The 16126-nt window shown below is 55.7% G+C and overlaps 3 protein-coding genes across 3 annotated transcripts in view; 1 reads left to right on the forward strand and 2 right to left on the reverse strand.

Annotated features, from left to right (window-relative positions):
* Positions 1–81: 81 nt before the first annotated feature.
* NFKBIB (NFKB inhibitor beta) lies at positions 82–8524 on the forward strand. The gene is made up of 6 exons (XM_006739389.3): positions 82–339; positions 5772–5877; positions 5957–6290; positions 7216–7304; positions 7394–7654; positions 8375–8524. Exons 1-6 carry the CDS (start codon positions 161–163, stop codon positions 8468–8470), a joined length of 1065 nt encoding a protein of 354 aa, XP_006739452.1. The 5' UTR covers positions 82–160; the 3' UTR covers positions 8471–8524.
* Positions 8525–8609: 85 nt separating this feature from the next.
* Positions 8610–12205, reverse strand: CCER2 (coiled-coil glutamate rich protein 2). The gene is made up of 5 exons (XM_006739390.3): positions 10948–12205; positions 10654–10694; positions 10413–10500; positions 9587–10083; positions 8610–8943 (listed from the first exon to the last, which is right to left on the reverse strand). Exons 1-5 carry the CDS (start codon positions 11096–11098, stop codon positions 8860–8862), a joined length of 861 nt encoding a protein of 286 aa, XP_006739453.3. The 5' UTR covers positions 11099–12205; the 3' UTR covers positions 8610–8859.
* Positions 12206–12649: 444 nt separating this feature from the next.
* Positions 12650–16126, reverse strand: part of SARS2 (seryl-tRNA synthetase 2, mitochondrial) — a 9305-nt gene continuing 5828 nt past the window's right edge. The window contains 10 exon segments of the mRNA XM_081806862.1: positions 12650–13105; positions 13192–13257; positions 13380–13472; positions 13566–13659; positions 14221–14330; positions 14413–14500; positions 14585–14630; positions 14942–15050; positions 15281–15328; positions 15996–16101. Of these exon segments, the coding sequence (XP_081662988.1) occupies positions 12962–13105; positions 13192–13257; positions 13380–13472; positions 13566–13659; positions 14221–14330; positions 14413–14500; positions 14585–14630; positions 14942–15050; positions 15281–15328; positions 15996–16101 (904 nt within the window). The 3' untranslated portion in view covers positions 12650–12961.

Below are 16126 nucleotides of genomic sequence, written 5' to 3' on the forward strand. Positions count from 1 at the left end.
GGTCTGGTAAGTGGGAGGGGCGTGTACTCTTTGGCTCACTCTGACTGGATGAGTCAAGCGGCAGTGTTGGGGAATTCCCCGCAGGGCGGAAGCGCCAGGGCTTCAGGCAGAGCCTAGCTACAGGCGGGCGGCCGCTGGGGCCCCTGAGGCTTCGGGGGCCATGGCAGGGGTCGCGTGTTTGGGGAAAGCTGCGGAGGCCGACGAATGGTGCGACAGCGGTCTGGGCTCTCTGGGTCCGGACGCAGCAGCCCCCGGAGGACCGGGGTTGGGCGCCGAGCTGGGCCCGGGGCTGTCGTGGGCGCCCCTCGTCTTCGGCTACGTCACTGAGGATGGGGACACGTGAGTGAACCTTAGGCTGCCAGACCCGGCCCTAGGATCCGACGTCTGATTCCCTATTAATCTCTGACCCCGGCTTCCTAACCTTTCACTCCTAAATCTAATTTCTGATGCTCGACTTTCTGATCTCTAACCCCCAAGTCCTAACCTTTAGTAAAACCAATTTCCTATCCAACTCTGACCCTAACCCCTTAATTTCTCTGACCTTCCTTTCTTAAACGGTGGTTCATAGAGCTCCACATCCCTGTCCATTGATCCCAAAACTCTTACTGACCCTAGTCCTGAGACTTTTGTTAGAGCTGTGGTTCAGACAGGCCCCTCCTGACCTCCTACCTCCAAATATGATCTTTTATCCTTAGCTCCTGATTCATGCGCCTTGAACTTATATTTCCAAAATCAATACTTGGCCTTGACTCTAAGATTCTACCTTCTGAGCACTGATCTTCAGATCTTACATTCAAAGAGAAAATGGAAGCTCCACGAGCAGGGATTAATAGGGGTTTAATATTTATTGAACACTACCACCTTCCAGGCCCTTTTTAGGTGCTGTGATAAAGCAGTGAAGAAAACAAACAAAAACTTACACCTTTGTGGAGTTTACATTCTAGGGTAGGTATATAGGCAGAAGGACAGACTGACAGGAAGGGAGGGAGGGAAAAAAAGAGAGACAAGGAACGAAAGAAAGGGGCAGAGAAGGAAAGGAAGAAAAAGAAAAATGAAAAACAATATGCAAGAAAGGCAGAAAAATGGTGTGTCTGAAGGGAGTAAGTTCTTTGGGGAAAAAATAAAGCAGCAAAACGAGACCAGTAGATTATCTGGGGCAGGGCTCTCCGGGTAGAAGGAAAAAGAGATGTAAGGGCCCATGAGGGATTGCACTGGGGTTTTTTGTGCATTGCGTTTGCTGTTCTATCCACAGTGACTAAACAGTGCTTGACCTATAAGACGCACTCGGGAAATACTGATCTTTTCAAAGACCCCCGCTTAGGTTTCATTAATTTTCTTTATTGGTTTTTTGCTTTTTATTTCATTGATCTCTGTTCTGATTTTCATTATTGCCCTCTTCTGCTTACTTTGGGTTTAATTTGTTCTTTTTTTTTTAGTTTCTTAAAGTGGCAGCTGAGATCATTTTGAGACCTTTCTTTTCTAGTATAGATGTTTCATGCTGTAAATTTCCCATAGTAGTGCTTTAGCAGCCTCTCACAAATTCTGATATGCTATGTTTTCATGTTCATTTAATTCAAGATACTTTGTAGTTTCTCTTTTGATTTCTTCTTTGGCCAGTGGATTATTTAGAAATATGTTATTTAGGGGTGACTGGGCAGCGTAGTCAGTTGAGCGTCTGACTCTTGGTTTCTGCTCAGGTTATGATCTCGGGATCCTGGGATGAGCCCCCCGTTAGGCTCTATGCTCAGTGTGGAGTCTGCTTGGGATTCTCTCTCCCTCTCCCTCTGCCCCTCCTGCTTGTGCTCTCTCTCGCTAAAATAAAGGAATAAATATATATATATTTTAAGATTTATTTATTTATTTTGGTGGGAGTAGGGGCAGAGGAGAGGGAGAGAGAAACCCAAGCAGGCTCTGTGTGGAGCCTCATGCAGAGCTTGTTCCCATGACCCTGAGATCACGACCTGAGCTGAAACCAAGAGTCGGTTGCCCAACCAAATGCCACCCAGATGCCCCTAAAGAAATTAAAAAAAAAAAAAAAAGAAATATGTTATTTAGTTTCCAGATAGTTGGAAAGTCTTCCAAATGTCTTTCTTGTATTGATTTTTAATTTAATTCCATCATAGACCAAGAACCCACTTTGTATGACTTGAATCCTCTTAAATTTATTGAGAATTATGTTATGGTGCTGAACATTATGTGTGCACTTGAAAAGAATGGGTATTCTGCTGTTAGGTGTAGTGTTCTCTAAATGTCAGTTAGAGGTCCTATTGGCTTATAGCTTTACCATAGTTTTATATATCCTTGCTGATGATTTCTGTCTCCTTTTTCTATCAGTTATTTGGGGGGGCATTGAAATCTCCAACAGTCATTGTGGATTTGTCTGTTTCTCCTATGCTCTGTTATTAGGGGCACAAATGTTTAGAATTATTATGTTCTCTTGCTTAATTGACCTCTTAATCATTATGAAGTAACCCTCTCTATACCTGGTAATATTCCTTGCTCTAAAGTCTAGTCTGATATTAAAATACTCACTGCTGCTTTCTTTTGACTAACTGGTGTTAGCATGGTATAGCTTTTCCCACCCTTTTATTTTTAAGCTATCTTTTAATACTTATATTTAAAGGGTGTTACTTGTAGGGAGCGTATATAGTTGGTTTTTGCTTTTTTATTCAGTCTGACAATTTCTGCCTCTTAATTGAAATGTTTAGACCATTTACATTTAATTCTTGATAGAGTCATGCTTAAGTTTATCATCTTATTGCTCATTTTCTACTTAATACCTCTTCTTTGTTTACCTTTTCTTCTTTTCTACCTTCTTTTGGAACCTGTAAATTTTGTCCCGTTGTATTCTTTTGTTGGCTCATTAGCTTTATTTAAGGTTTTATTTATTTTTATTTTATTTATTTTAGCAGGGGGGAGAGGGAGAGAGAATCTCAAGCAGACTCCCCACTGAGGGTGGAGTCTGATGCAGGGTGTGATCTCACAACCCTGAGATCATGACCTGAGCTGAAATCAAGAGTCAGACACTTAACCGACTGAGCCACCCAGGCGCCCCTTAAGATATTGTTTTTATGTAATCTCTACACCCAACATGGGGCTCGAACTCACAACCCCGAGATCAAGAGTCACACGCTCTACCGACTGAGCCAGCCAGGAGTCCCTGGCTTTATTAGCTTTAACTCTTTGTTCTGTTGTTTAAATGGTTGGCAAACTGTGGTCTCCAGGCAAAATCTAGCCAGCCATCTGCTTTTGTATGGCGGTAAGCTATGAATGGTTTTTACATTTTTAGTTATTTTTATTTTTTTAAAGATTTTATTTATTTATTTGACAGAGACACACAGAGAGAGGGAACACAAGCAGGGAGAATGGGAGAGGGAGAAGGAGGCTTCCCACTGAGCAGGGAGCCCAATGTGGGGCTCGATCCCAGGACCCTGGGATCATGACCTGAGCCGAAGGCAGATGCTTAACGACTGAGCCACCCAGACGCCCCATTTTTTAAAAGATCTTATTTATTTTAGAGAGAGAGCAAGTGAGCAAGTGCAGGGGAGGGGCAGAGAATCTCAAGCAGACTCCATGCTGAGCGAGGAGCCTGACTTGGGGCTCAGTCTCATGATCCTGAGATCATGACCTGAGCTGAAACCAAGAGTCAGACACTTAACTGACTGAGCCACCCAGGTGCCCCTGAGATTTTTGTCTTTATCATTGGTTTTGAACAGGATTTTTATGTTGGGCCTTGGCATGGTTTTCTTAACATTTCTTGTTCCTGGAAGTCACTGAACTTCTTGGATCTGTGAGTTTATAGTTTTCATCTGATTTGGAAAATTTTCCAGACATTATTTCTTCAAGTATTTTTTCTATCCCTCGTTTAGAGACTTAAGTTTCAAATATTATCAGGCTGCTTGAAGTTGTCCCATAGCTCTCTGATGTTCTTTTCATTTCATTTTTTTTTTTAAGATTTTTTTATGTATTTATTTGACAGAGAGTGAGAGAGGGAATCAAGCAGGGGGAGTGGGAGAGGGAGAAGCAGGCTTCCCGCTGAGCAGGGAGCCCGATGCAGGGCTCGATCCCAGGACCCTGGGATCATGACCTAAACTGAAGGCAGATGCTTGAGGACTGAGCCACCCAGGCGCCCCTGTTCTTTTCATTTTAAAATACTCTCTTTGGGGATGCCTGGCTGGCTTAGTCAGTGGACCATGCAACTCTTGATCTCTGGGTCGTGAGTTCAAGCCCTACACTGGGTGTAGAGATTACTTAAAAATAAAGAAAAATATTCTCATTGTGTTTCATTCTAAATAGTTCCTATCGCACAGTCTTCAAGTTTGCTAATCTTTTCTTCTGCATCTGTTGCTAATTCCATCCAGTGTATTTTTCATTTCAGATGCTGTAGTTTTTATCTCTAGGAGTTTGATATAAGTCTTTTTCTTTAATATCCATGTCTCTACTTAACTTTTGGAATGTATGAGATTCACTTATAATGAACTCTTTTAATGTTCGTGTTTGCTGATTCCAACATCTGGGTCATTTCTGGGTCAATTTCAACTGATTGAGTATTCTCATTATGGATCTTGTTTTCCTGCTTGTTTGCCTACCTGATAATCTTTGATTAAATGCCAAACATTGTGAATTTTACTTTGTTAGGCTGGCCAGTTGTGTATTCCTATAAATATTCTTGAGTGTTATTTTGGGATGCAGTTAAACTGCTTGTAAGTAGTTTGGTCCTTTGGGGTCTTGCTTTTATGATTTGTTAGGTGGGTCCTGACCAGTGCTCTATCTAGGGCTTATTATTCCCCACTATTGAGGTAAGACCTTCCAGAGTCTTCTACCCAATGTCCTGTGAATTAGGAGTTTTTCCTAGTCTGACTGGTGGCAACAGGCACTATTCCTGGACCCCTGTGAGCAATGGGCATATTTCCTTAATCTGTTTGGATGGTTTCTTCCCCAGACTGGGGTGGGTAGTTTCTTCACATCCCTGTACTGATCAGTCTTCTAAATACTTGAGGCCCCTCTGCAGATCTCTAGGGTCTTTCCCTGTTTAGGTCTCTTGGTTTCTCTGTCCCAGGACACCCCCTGCCTTGTTGTCCCCAGACTCAGCTCCATCTCACTTCATATGCAATGTGCCAGGGCCCTGCTTGGGTTCGCCCTCTCTGTGCCGTGTCTTCTCTCAAGACTAGGAAACGTGGCAATCAATCAAAGGTCTCACCTCACTATGCGCCCTGTCTCTCAGGGATTGCTGTCGTTCATTGCATGAGGACCAATATCTGGAAAACTGTTGTTTCCTATACTATAGTTTGTCTGCTTTATTTTGGTTGATTCAGAGGGGAGGAGAATCTGGTCCCTGTTATATCATCTTGGGAGGAAGTAGAAGTCCTACTTAATAAACACCAACTCACCAAATTTGCTGAATTAACTCTGACCTGACCCTCCTAGATTCCTGTGGTCATGGGGCCTAGCACACAGTAGGTGTTTGTTTGCTATGTTTGTTGAATGAAGGAATACAGGAATACTTGACTTTTTTTTTTTAAGATTTATTTATTTATTTGAGACACAGAGAGAGCACGAGTGGTGGGGGCGTGCAGAAGGAGAGGGAGAGAGAATCTCAAGCAGATGCTGCACTGAGCACAGAGCCTGACACGGGGCTCGATCCTGAGATCTCACTATCCTGAGATCACGACCTGAGCTGAAACCAAGAGTCGGACGCTTAACGGACTGTGCCAGCCAGGCGCCCCAGGGGTCCCTAACCTCTGTCCTCTGCTCCCTGTCTTTGTCTTCAGGGCACTGCACTTGGCAGTGATTCATCAGCACGAGCCCTTCCTGGATTTCCTCCTAGGCTTCGCGGCTGGCACTGAGTACCTGGACCTGCAGAATGACCTGGGCCAGGTGAGCCACCCGGGGCTAGTACAGGGCTTGGGTCCGGGCTCTCAGTGCAACCCCTAACCCCTGCCCTCTGCTCCTGCAGACAGCCCTTCACCTGGCAGCCATCCTGGGGGAGGCCTCCGCAGTGGAGAAGTTGTATGCGGCGGGTGCCAGCCTGCATGTGGCAGAGCGTGGGGGCCACACGGCACTGCACCTGGCCTGCCGCATGAGGGCGCATGCCTGTGCTCATGCGCTACTCCAGCCCCGTCCCCGGTGCACCAGGGGAGCCCCCAACACCTACCTCGCTCAGGGCCCTGCCCGCACCTCTCAAGCCGATCACCTGCCTGTTGCCTTGTACCCCGAACCCGACTCGGAGAAGGAAGATGAAGAGAGTGAGGAGGATTGGAAGCTGCAACTGGAGGCTGAGAACTACGAGGGTGAGGGTTCCCAGTCACTGGGCAGGCCCGGGCTCCTGGGCAGAGTGAAAGCACTGGGCTGTGGGCTGGGTTCTCCTGACTCAAGACCCAGCCCCTTGGGAAATAACACTGAGGCTTCAGGGACCCCAGGCATGGGGAAGGGCTCCCACTGAGGCCCCAGATTACTGAGAATCGGTCATGTGGGATTCAGGACCTGGACCACGTGGAGGCCCGAGACCACTTGGGACCCAGACCTGTCACCCACAGGCCTAGAACTACTAAGATCCCATTGTTGGGCCCAGGTTCCGCAGGTGGAAGGCACAGCTCACCCCAGACCTCACCCCCTCCTACCAAAACCACAGGTCCTAGTCTACCCAGGACAAGGGAACTCAAGGCCAAGATTCCCAGAGATTGACACTGGGTTCAGGGGCAGCCCTCAGCCAGGCCGCATGGGAAAAAAGAGCCCATCTACCCAGGGCCCTGGCATCTGCGTCTCAGGTCCCCCACCTCTAAGCCCAACTACCTGGACCAAGCCCCTTCCACAAAGGGACTGAGATCACCCAGGACCCAGTGTTCAGGACCCAGCCCACCCCCCAAGGTCACAGGCCCTTCAACTACTCAGGATCCAGGAATCTGGGGTCCAGGTCCTTTGTGAAATAAAGACCAGAGACTCAGTCTCCCGGTCCCAGGATCCGGGCTTCCTGTCCAAAGCCCCCAGGCTCTTCACCCATAAGCCCCAGACATTCCACAAGCCAGACATTGGCACTACCAGCAAGTGCCAGACCCACCAAGACTTAGGCATTGGGGGTGCAGTTGCCTCTTTGACTTACCCAGGAATTCAGGAGCTGGACCCCAAGCTCAGTCCCCTCACGAAGCCCTCCCCTATTGGCATTTGGGGCCCCGGCCCCTCACCCCCATCGTCTGACACCAGTCACTCTGTCCGCAGGCCATACTCCACTTCACGTGGCCGTCATCCACAAAGATGCAGAGATGGTCCGGCTGCTCCGGGAGGCTGGAGCAGACCTCAACAAACCGGTGAGCTGCCCTAGGGAGAAGGCGTGGCGGGGAGGGTTGCCCCCCGGAGTGGGGCAGGGCCTCCTTGACCTCTGTGCTGCTCCTTGCAGGAGCCCACGTGTGGCCGGAGCCCCCTGCACTTGGCAGTGGAGGCCCAAGCCGCCGACGTGCTGGAGCTCCTCCTGAGGGCAGGTGCCGACCCCGCCACCCGCATGTATGGGGGCCGCACCCCACTGGGCAGCGCCACGCTCCGGCCCAACCCCATCCTCGCCCGCCTTCTCCGTGCATATGGAGCCCCTGAGCCTGAGGACGAGGACGACAGGCCAGGCCCCTGCAGCAGCAGTAGCGACAGTGACAGCGGGGACGAGGGCGTGAGTCAGGAGGAAAGACCGGGCGGCCTAGCTGGGGGGTCAGGGTGAACAGGCAGGTGGGAAGGGGGGAGAAGAGAAGTTACGCAGCGTAGTGAGACCGACCTCGGGCCGCTGCGATCAGAGAACTCAGGCAGCGGTGCCAGGGCTGTCAGGCAGCTGTCCGGGGAGACCTGGACAGGGCTGGCGGGGAGAACGCGGGGAGCGGGGCTTGAGCAGAGGGAGAACTCAGGCGGAGTGACCAGCAATGGCAGCGGTTGGCGGCGGTGGCTGACAGCGCAGTGACCGCGCCAAGCAAGAGTTGGAGAACTCAGGTGGTGGGAAGCCGACCTCGGGCAGCAGGGATTCCAACCCTGGCAGCAGCTGGGAAAGACCTTAGCCACCAGTGAGGAGGTTGTGTTGGGGAACCCAGGTGGCAGAGACACTCCCTTGGGCAGGGGACAAGGTTGGGGGGGGAGGAGTCTGGGTAGAGGCGGGGGGTGCAGAGGAGGGAGACCCCAGCGGCCGTGGCGAAGCAGCAGGGCTGGAGCCCGAGCAGTGGCGGGCGGCGGGAGACCACGGGTGACCTTGAACGTGGTGGTCGGCAAACTAGGAGCAGGGGATTTGAGTGGGGGGACCTGGGCTTCCAGGAAGGCCCCAGTTGCCGGGGTGGGTGGAGGAAGCTGGATAGCCGGCAAGGGGACAGCCGGCTGAGCCCCTGTGCCTGCCCCCCTCTGCCCCCAGGATGAATACGACGACATCGTGGTCCACAGTGGCCGGGGCCAAAACCGGCTACCTCCCACCCCAGCCTCAAAACCTCTCCCTGATGACCCCGTCTGACCTAATTGTTAATAGAGTTTCCAGTTTAATAAAATCCCAGTTCTGACAACCAGAGACTAGACTGACGGTCGCCTTTGCGGTCCTCCAGTTTATTCCTGGGTCCCTGTCCCTCCAAAATCAAGTGCCACACAAGCCTCAGTGGTTTTCTCTGTGCTTTATTCACACCAAAGGGTTGGAGTGGGTGACGTGGGAGGCCGGGTGTGTCCTGAGTCAGTGTGAGCCCAGCCCCTCTACCCAGCTCACTCAGCCCCTTGGGCCCAGTCACATGGCCCACCCTTCTCCCCGTTCCTGCAGGTTGGGGAATGGAGTGGGCTGTTAGGTGAGCTTTGGGGGTCCACGGTCCTTAGCCATAGGGTGTGTCGGGAAGGAGGACATGAGGTTGGGGGTCATCACTCCCTCCTGATCTCCCCCAGCATCTCCGTTGCCTTCTTTAGCTCCTCTCTCACGTGCTCCAGCCGCCCCATGTCGTGCTCCTGGTGGGATCAGAAATGGGCTGGTCAGCACCCACCTTCAAGGGTGGGCCACCCCAGTGGTCACCCGTGAATGTGGGCTGTGTCACTTTGCACAACGGCAGCCAGCAGTGATCATCCTGGTCCCCATGGACCGCGATAGGGGCCACAGTGGAAGAGTTACGTTGGCCAACGCGACCAGCAGTGTGGTCCGTGTTGACTGCCTAGCGAACAGCAGCAGAGAGGACTAGTAAAGGTGCCCAACTTGGATGCCATGACCCCTTTGTGAGGTGCTGGCCGTTTTGGCCACTGCCACCAACCGTGGGGACATCCCACTTCCCATGACTCAGCAGCGGTGTCCATCTCTAGTCCGGTGAACCAAGCACAGCAGCCCCTTCCCATGTGGCCAGACTGCTCCTTACAGAGCACAGTGGTGGTAACTCAGCCACTTCTCTGCCACACTCGTGGTCGTCTTGGTTACTGTAATCTCAGCCATCTTGACCGTCTCGGTCCAGCAGAGGCTGCTGCCTCGTCCCGGTGTCAGTCCTGGTCACTATGATCCATTTGTGTGGATATTGGCTATTTATGGCCCAACACTGGTATGTGTTTAGTTGTAACCCACTGGCCATTTGGTCCACCCCACTTGCCCATCGCCTCCTCCGCTCACCTTCCTCTCCGAAGCCTCTTTCTTCTCCTCCTGCTCGGGCTCAGCTTCTGACTGCTGGTGGTGGCGGTGGTGCGGTGAGTACTCGTGCCCCTCTTCTCCGCCCCCCTGCCACAGGCTGTGGCCCCCGCTGAGCACCTGCATGCCCTTCTCCTCCGCCTCGAACTGGGCTGTCTCCTCCTCACTGGCCTGCTCTGCTCCTCGCTTCTGGGGCCCCCCTCCACCGTCTAGGCGCCGCTTCCACAGGCCTTCAAAGGGTTCCATGGGCCTGCTCTTCCTTTTCTCCTCCTCCTCCTCCTCGTTGTCCTCCTCCTGGCGGAGCCGGCTGTGGAGCTGCTCCTGGATGGTCTGTTGCCGCACCTCAGACTTGTGGGCCCTCTCCGCTGCTTCCTCTTCCTCTTCCCTCACTTCCTGGCTGGGCCTCGTCTTCCCAGCCTCTTGAACCAGTAGGCCTTTCTCTTTGGTGGACGCACAGCCATAGGGCTCTGTCTCACACATCTCTGGCGGAAAGAGAGAGGATGCTCTCTGTGCGGCAAGTCGGGAAACTGAGACCTGGGGGAGTTCTGGGGTCTGCCCGAGGTCCCACAGGGGGGCTGCCCAAAACTGGGAGAGGCGGCTCAGGTCTGAGGGACATTCTCTGCCCCCATCCCGTACCTCTGCAGGGAACCCCAAGGGTGGAGCTGGAGGCCAGGCTGGACACTGCGCTGTGCTGTGCCAACCCAGGCAAGGGGGCTCTGGGAGAAGACACCCCTTCCTCCAGAAAACCCTGACCGAAACCCTGGGTGGGGTGGGGGCACCCAAGAGGAACTGGGGCCTGGGCCCTGCTTACCTTTGTGGAGGAGAGCTGTGCAGGGGCTTCTCTGGGCCTGGCCCAGTGTCAGCACTTCCGTGACCACCTCGGCCAGACAGCGGGTCAGCTGGGGGTGAAGGGTCAGAGGGGAGGTTGAGGGCAGGGCGGGGGGGGCAATGAGAGCAGTTGGGGGTGTGGAGAGGAGATGATCATGCAGGCTGGTCAGAGAGGGCCAGGGTGCGGGGGAGATGGGGCAGGGCAAGGGGTCCGCACTCCTCACCTCTTCCTTGGAGGGTCTTGGTGCCAAGGGAGCAGCGGTGGCTGTGGAGGAAGGAAATGGGTGCTGGGCTCGGACAACCCCCCGCCCGGGTGCTGTCCTCGGTGCTGATCCCAGCTCCAAGATGCATCCCGTTACTCACCTGTCCCCTCCCCCAGCCTACCTGCCAGGTGTACCCTCCCCACCCGGAAGCTCAGCCCGCGAAGTCTCTGGGTGCACCGTTCCCGCCCCTGGTCCCTCGAGTCCCTGGTCCCCGAGCTGGCCGCAGAAGCCCCCTCTCCAGTTTCTGGCACTCACCCGCCCCCAGCAGCAGCGCCAGCAGCAGGGCCAGCGGCAGCAACAGCAGCACTGAGGGGGGCCCGCGGCGCTGCATGGTGGGGCGTCCCGACCAGGGTGCTTGGTGCGGTGCTGGCTGGCAGCGCGGCAGCTGCTTATAACCCGCGCCCATGGCCCCGCAGGGGAGGACGGGACGTGACCACCGCCCCTTCCCCGCCCGCGGCGGGGTGACAGCTGCGGGGCGGCCACCTGCCCCAGACTCTCAATTATTCATGGAGACCCACGTCCTGCACCCACTCCACTCCAGCTAATGGCCCCTGAGCGCCTGCATAGGGGGAGGGTGCGTCCCCCAGACAAACAGAGTCTGATGAGCTTTACAGCTGCACTGGGAAACCGACCGGGGTTCGAATCCAGTGGCAGCCACTTGCAGATAGACCTCAGGCAACTCCTCTTTTTGACCATTTCCTCATCTCAAAATTTGGGTCTCCTAAACCTCTTGTCCCAGAGGTTGTGGCTGGGCCCTGCCTGCATCCCAGTTCCACCACCAACAGCTGTGCGGCCCGGGGAAAACTGCCGGGCCTCTCTAGGGTTGGTTCCATCCTTTGTGAAATGGGGCCGGCGGCCGCGACTCCACAAGTGAGGCGTGGCGGTAGCTGAGTGCAGGTCATTTAGACAGCACTGGGCACTGGGCACTACGCAGGTCCCAGCCCCTTCCGGCTGGGAATTTTTATTGAGCACCTACTCTATGCCCAGCGCTCTTACAAAGCCCAGGGCTTCAGCAGCGGACACACTTCCCTGGGCTCTTGGAGCAGACATTTGAGAAGGGGCCGATGTAATACTCAAGTATGCGTCAGGAAAAAGAGGAAATGACCCCAGACTCCTGCATCACATGAGCGCTGGGGGCTTTTACTCTGGCGGGTCAGGGAAGTCCTCTCGGAAGAGGGTATTTGCGCCAAGGCCGGAGTGATAAAATGGAGGCAATCATGCAAGATGGAGGGAAAGCATAGCCAGGGAAGGGACCAGCGAGGGCAAAGGTCTGAGTCAAGAATGAGTCTGCAGAGTTCGAACGGCCAGCCCCAAAGGAAGACAGACAAGAGGCGGGTTGAGGAGGAAGGCAGGGGGCAGATCATGTGGGGCTCTGTGGATCCTGGGGACCACTCTGTCCTTTCCCGTGAGGGCTCCGAGCAGGGGAGGGACGTGACCTCACCCGGGGGTCCATAGGGTCGCTCTGGCTTCGTGTGGGGGCCCAGGGAGTCGGGAGGCAGTGAAGAGGCTCGTCAGTCACAGTGAACAGGACTAGGGAGGAGAAAGTAAGGGTGGCTTCTGGAGATACTCTGAAGGAGGAGTGGCCAGGGTCTGCTGAAGGAAGGACTGACGCAGGTGTGAGAGGAGTTGAGGGTCACTGGACGGGCACGGTGAGGGGCAGAGCGAGTTCTGGCTTCGCTAAGGCTATGCTGTCTCCTGGACCCCTCCTAGCCGCGGGGGGTGGAGGGGTGAGGTTGAAACCGGGGTCAGTGCAAGGTGTCCCCTGTTCTAGAGCAAGGGGAGAGGACTTGGCATGCTCTCAGTTCCGGCGGTGGCCCCCAAGCTGCCCTCCATGTGCTCTGGGGGTTGTGGCCACAGTCCCTCCAGCCACAGCCCCTGGGATGGTTTAGCACCTCTGGCCAGCATGCCCAGCGAGCCAGCCAGGGTCCTCCGCCTTGCTCACAGATCCACAAAGGCCTTGGTTCTGACCATTTATTGGGGACTTCCTGCTAAGTACTGAGGGAGGGAAGGAGGAAGGAGTATTGGAGGCTTCTTCCTCTTTTCCCCTCATTCCTACAACCTTCAAGTCCCCAGATGTCCTGCTTTCCGGTGCAGGCTGGGACCGTCAGTGGCGACGGGGTCACTGGCTGATTCTGAGGAAGTAGGGAAGGGGCCCAGGCACGGAGCTGCAGATGTCAGGACTCTGCTCAGGAAAATAGGTCCCGGGCTTCCAGGGTCCCCCGAGCTCCAGGAAGCAGCCACAGCCCGGCTGACTGATGGGGGTGAGTTCTCAGCTCGAAACAGGCCGGCCCGGGCGCCTGGGCTTCTGGGGCTGGTTGGGGCCGATGTATTGGAGAGGCACGTGGGTGGGGGCCGTGATCCGATCAGTGCCAAGGTAGGGCTGGAGGGCAGGGGGCACGAGGACCGAGCCATCCTGGGGACAAAGCAGGCCTCAGGTCGCTGCCACTGCCCCAGGCCTGCACCCTCTGCCTCCCCGCGTGCGATCCTCGCCCGCCTCACCTCTTGCTGATTGCTCTCCAGGAGGGCGATGAGGAGGCGGGGGATGGCGCAGGCCGTGGCGTTCACCTGGGAGAGAAGCACGCTCGCGTCCACATGATGACCTCTACTGGCCTGGGAGAGGCTGAGGTGGCGTGGGCCTAGGAGGGTGGAGGCTCTGGGGCGGGTGGGAGGGGGGTGCGGGCGCTCACCGTGTGGGCGAACTGCAGCTCCCCAGCCTCCTTCTGGAACATGATGTGTAGCCGGCGGCTCTGGAAGTCCGTGCAGTTGGACGCGCTGGTGACCTGGGCGAGGGGGCAGGGTGGGCTGAGAGGATCAGCTGTGGGGGGGTAGGGGGTCCCGTCCCCACCAGGCGTCCCCACCGCACGGGGGCTTACCTCGCCGAAGCGGCCGCGGCCTGGCATCCAGGCCTCGATATCGAACTTGCGGTAGGCGGGAAGGCCCAGTTCCTGGGTGGGCATGTCCAGGATGCTGCCGCGGAAGAGAAGGTCATGGTGAAGGTCAGTGGGTGAGAGGCGGAGGCGGCGGCAGGGGGGGTGGCAGAAAAGTGGATGGAGAAGAGGGTGGGGAGGAGAAAGCATGGGCCACTCTCAGCACCCCCGGTTTGTAATGGGTCCCCAAGGAAAAAGCCCACATCCCCAGGCCTCTCTGGAAGCCTGTGACGGACAGGGCTCGGGGAGGGGGGCGTGGGGCTGCCTGAAAGGGAAGGGGTGTGCCCCCACCTCCACTCTGCCCGGGGTGCTGAGGTGCTGCCTGGGGTGAAGTACAGATGGGGGATGGGGCGGCACCGAGGGATGGGAGCCAGGAGAGGGAAGGGGCCTGGGCCTCTACACTGGAGCGCCCTGTGCTGCTTAGGCTGCTGGCCCCGTCCTATGGTCCTACACGGGATTTTACAGCCTGACAGACACACACCCTGCAGATAGTCCTAATACGGGAAAAGGGGGCGGGGGGATGGGGGTGATGAGGCTGTTCATGATGAGGGAGCACCTAGCCAGCCCATCCCTCCTCCCGCACCCCCACCCTTCTCCGCACCGGAAGTGCAGGCCCAGCTCCGTCAAGATCTCCATCTGCAGGGACAGGAACTCCTCCAGCAGCTGTGAGCTCTGCTCCAGCCCAGGGCCTGTCACCCCAAACATCTCCACCTGGGGCAGTGCAGTGGGCACAGGAGTCAGGAGACCCTGGGTCACTGTAATGGCCCTCCTCCCCAGTCCCAGCTACACCAACCTTGGTGAAGTGGTGTACTCGATATAGTCCCCATGGCTCCTTCCCTGTGTCTGTCTCGGCCCGGTAGCAGGTACTGGAACAAACCATCCTGGGGGAAGCAGGGGAGGTGGTGTCAGGGAGGGGAGAGGGAATGTCATGGGTGGAAACAAGATCTAAAGGAACTGAGCATCACCTGATGGGCAGGTCCCTGAAGGCCACGGAGTGGTCCATGAAGTAGCCTGGGGGAAGAGGGGAACAGGATGGGTCAGCTAGAGGTGCCACCCATCCACAGGAAACCTCTGTGAGAATTAGAAAAGGCACCCCTCTGGTGGACACAATCTCACGGCAAGGCAGTAGCTGGATCCTCACTGGGCTGTTGTGCAGTAAACAACCTACACAACCGTACATGTTGGCCCTGGGGTCACTGGGACATCCTCGGCAGGCAGCCATCATCCCTAGGATGCTCCTGGTAGTCCCCCTACAATCCCTGCTGCTCTGAGGATGCTGGAGGTATCCTCACCCCTGCTGTTGCCCCCAGGCAGGTGCTTACCTGCAAGCCCCACCTCTGCTGTCCCAGCCAGGTTGAGGTCTTCAAAGCGGGAGGGGTCGATGTTATAAATCTGGGATGGGTTGGCATTTGGTGTCATCCCACAGCCTTCCTGGGGAGGAGGCCAAGCCACAGAGGTCAGGGTACAGAGGACCTCGGCCTCCATTTTGCAGTCACAACCCCCGCTCCTCTCCAGGAAGCTTCTGGAATTGCCCTGGCCGCCTTGTTGTGGCCCGACACCCTCAACCCGGTCCCAGGGTGGTCTCTGCCGGGGGAGACAGGCTGTTCTTCATGCCTGGGGTCCCCAAAATTGGCACACAGCTGGGCGTGGGGAGCACTCACAAACACAGCTCCTCGGAGAAGGTCTGGCACTGTCATGGGAGTGAAGCCCTGTGAAGAGGAAGGGGGTGCGGTGAGGAGCGCAGCCAGGACCCCCACCCGGCCCCAAGCTCAAACCGGAAGCAGCGGCACCGCAGAATGGGCCACAAAGCCCACTCCACCTCAGAGGAAACTGAGGAAGGCCTGAGCGGTGGGCTTGGAGCTGGCTTCGGGGCCCTCTGCTGGGGCTTCACAGTTTCCTCACTCAGTTCAGCGACACAGGGTAGGGGGAGGTAGAGTGAAAGCTTTCTGTGGCTCCCCAGCGCCCTCAGGAAATGTCCGGGTCCCTCACCGCCGCCCACGCCCCACGCCTCCAGCCCCTGCTAAGCCTTCCCGGTTCAGCAACACATTTCCCCGACGCTCCCTTTCCCCTAGAGGCAGGCGGGGAGGTGATGGGCTCAGGCTCTAGGGCCAGCCCCAGGCAGCAGCCACGACATCCTGGGCTAGTCACACCCTCTCCAGGCCTTCATTTCTCCATCTCTGAAGTGGGGATAATAATGGCACTACCTCCCACCGCTGCTCTAGGAACGAAATGTGTCAATAATACGTGTAAAGCTCTGTAAACAGTGACTAGAGCAGAGGTGACCCCCCCCCACCTCCCCGCCTTGAGCGTTCTGAGTCAGCGTCCATGCCCCCCCCGCCCCCCCCCACCAGGCAGCCCTCCCAGACTGGCCCATACCCGGTGGATGAGCTTGTTGAGTGTGAAGTTGACCAGGCCATGCTGCAGGAGGGCCCCAGCCCCACGGAGGTAGTAGGAGCGGTGGCCGGACACGTGGGACAGGCGCCTGGGAGACAGATGGGCAGACAGGC

This window comes from Leptonychotes weddellii, chromosome 16 (genome assembly GCF_054177405.1).
Source record: "Leptonychotes weddellii isolate Sample4059 chromosome 16, ASM5417740v2, whole genome shotgun sequence".
Classification (NCBI taxonomy): domain Eukaryota; kingdom Metazoa; phylum Chordata; class Mammalia; order Carnivora; family Phocidae; genus Leptonychotes; species Leptonychotes weddellii.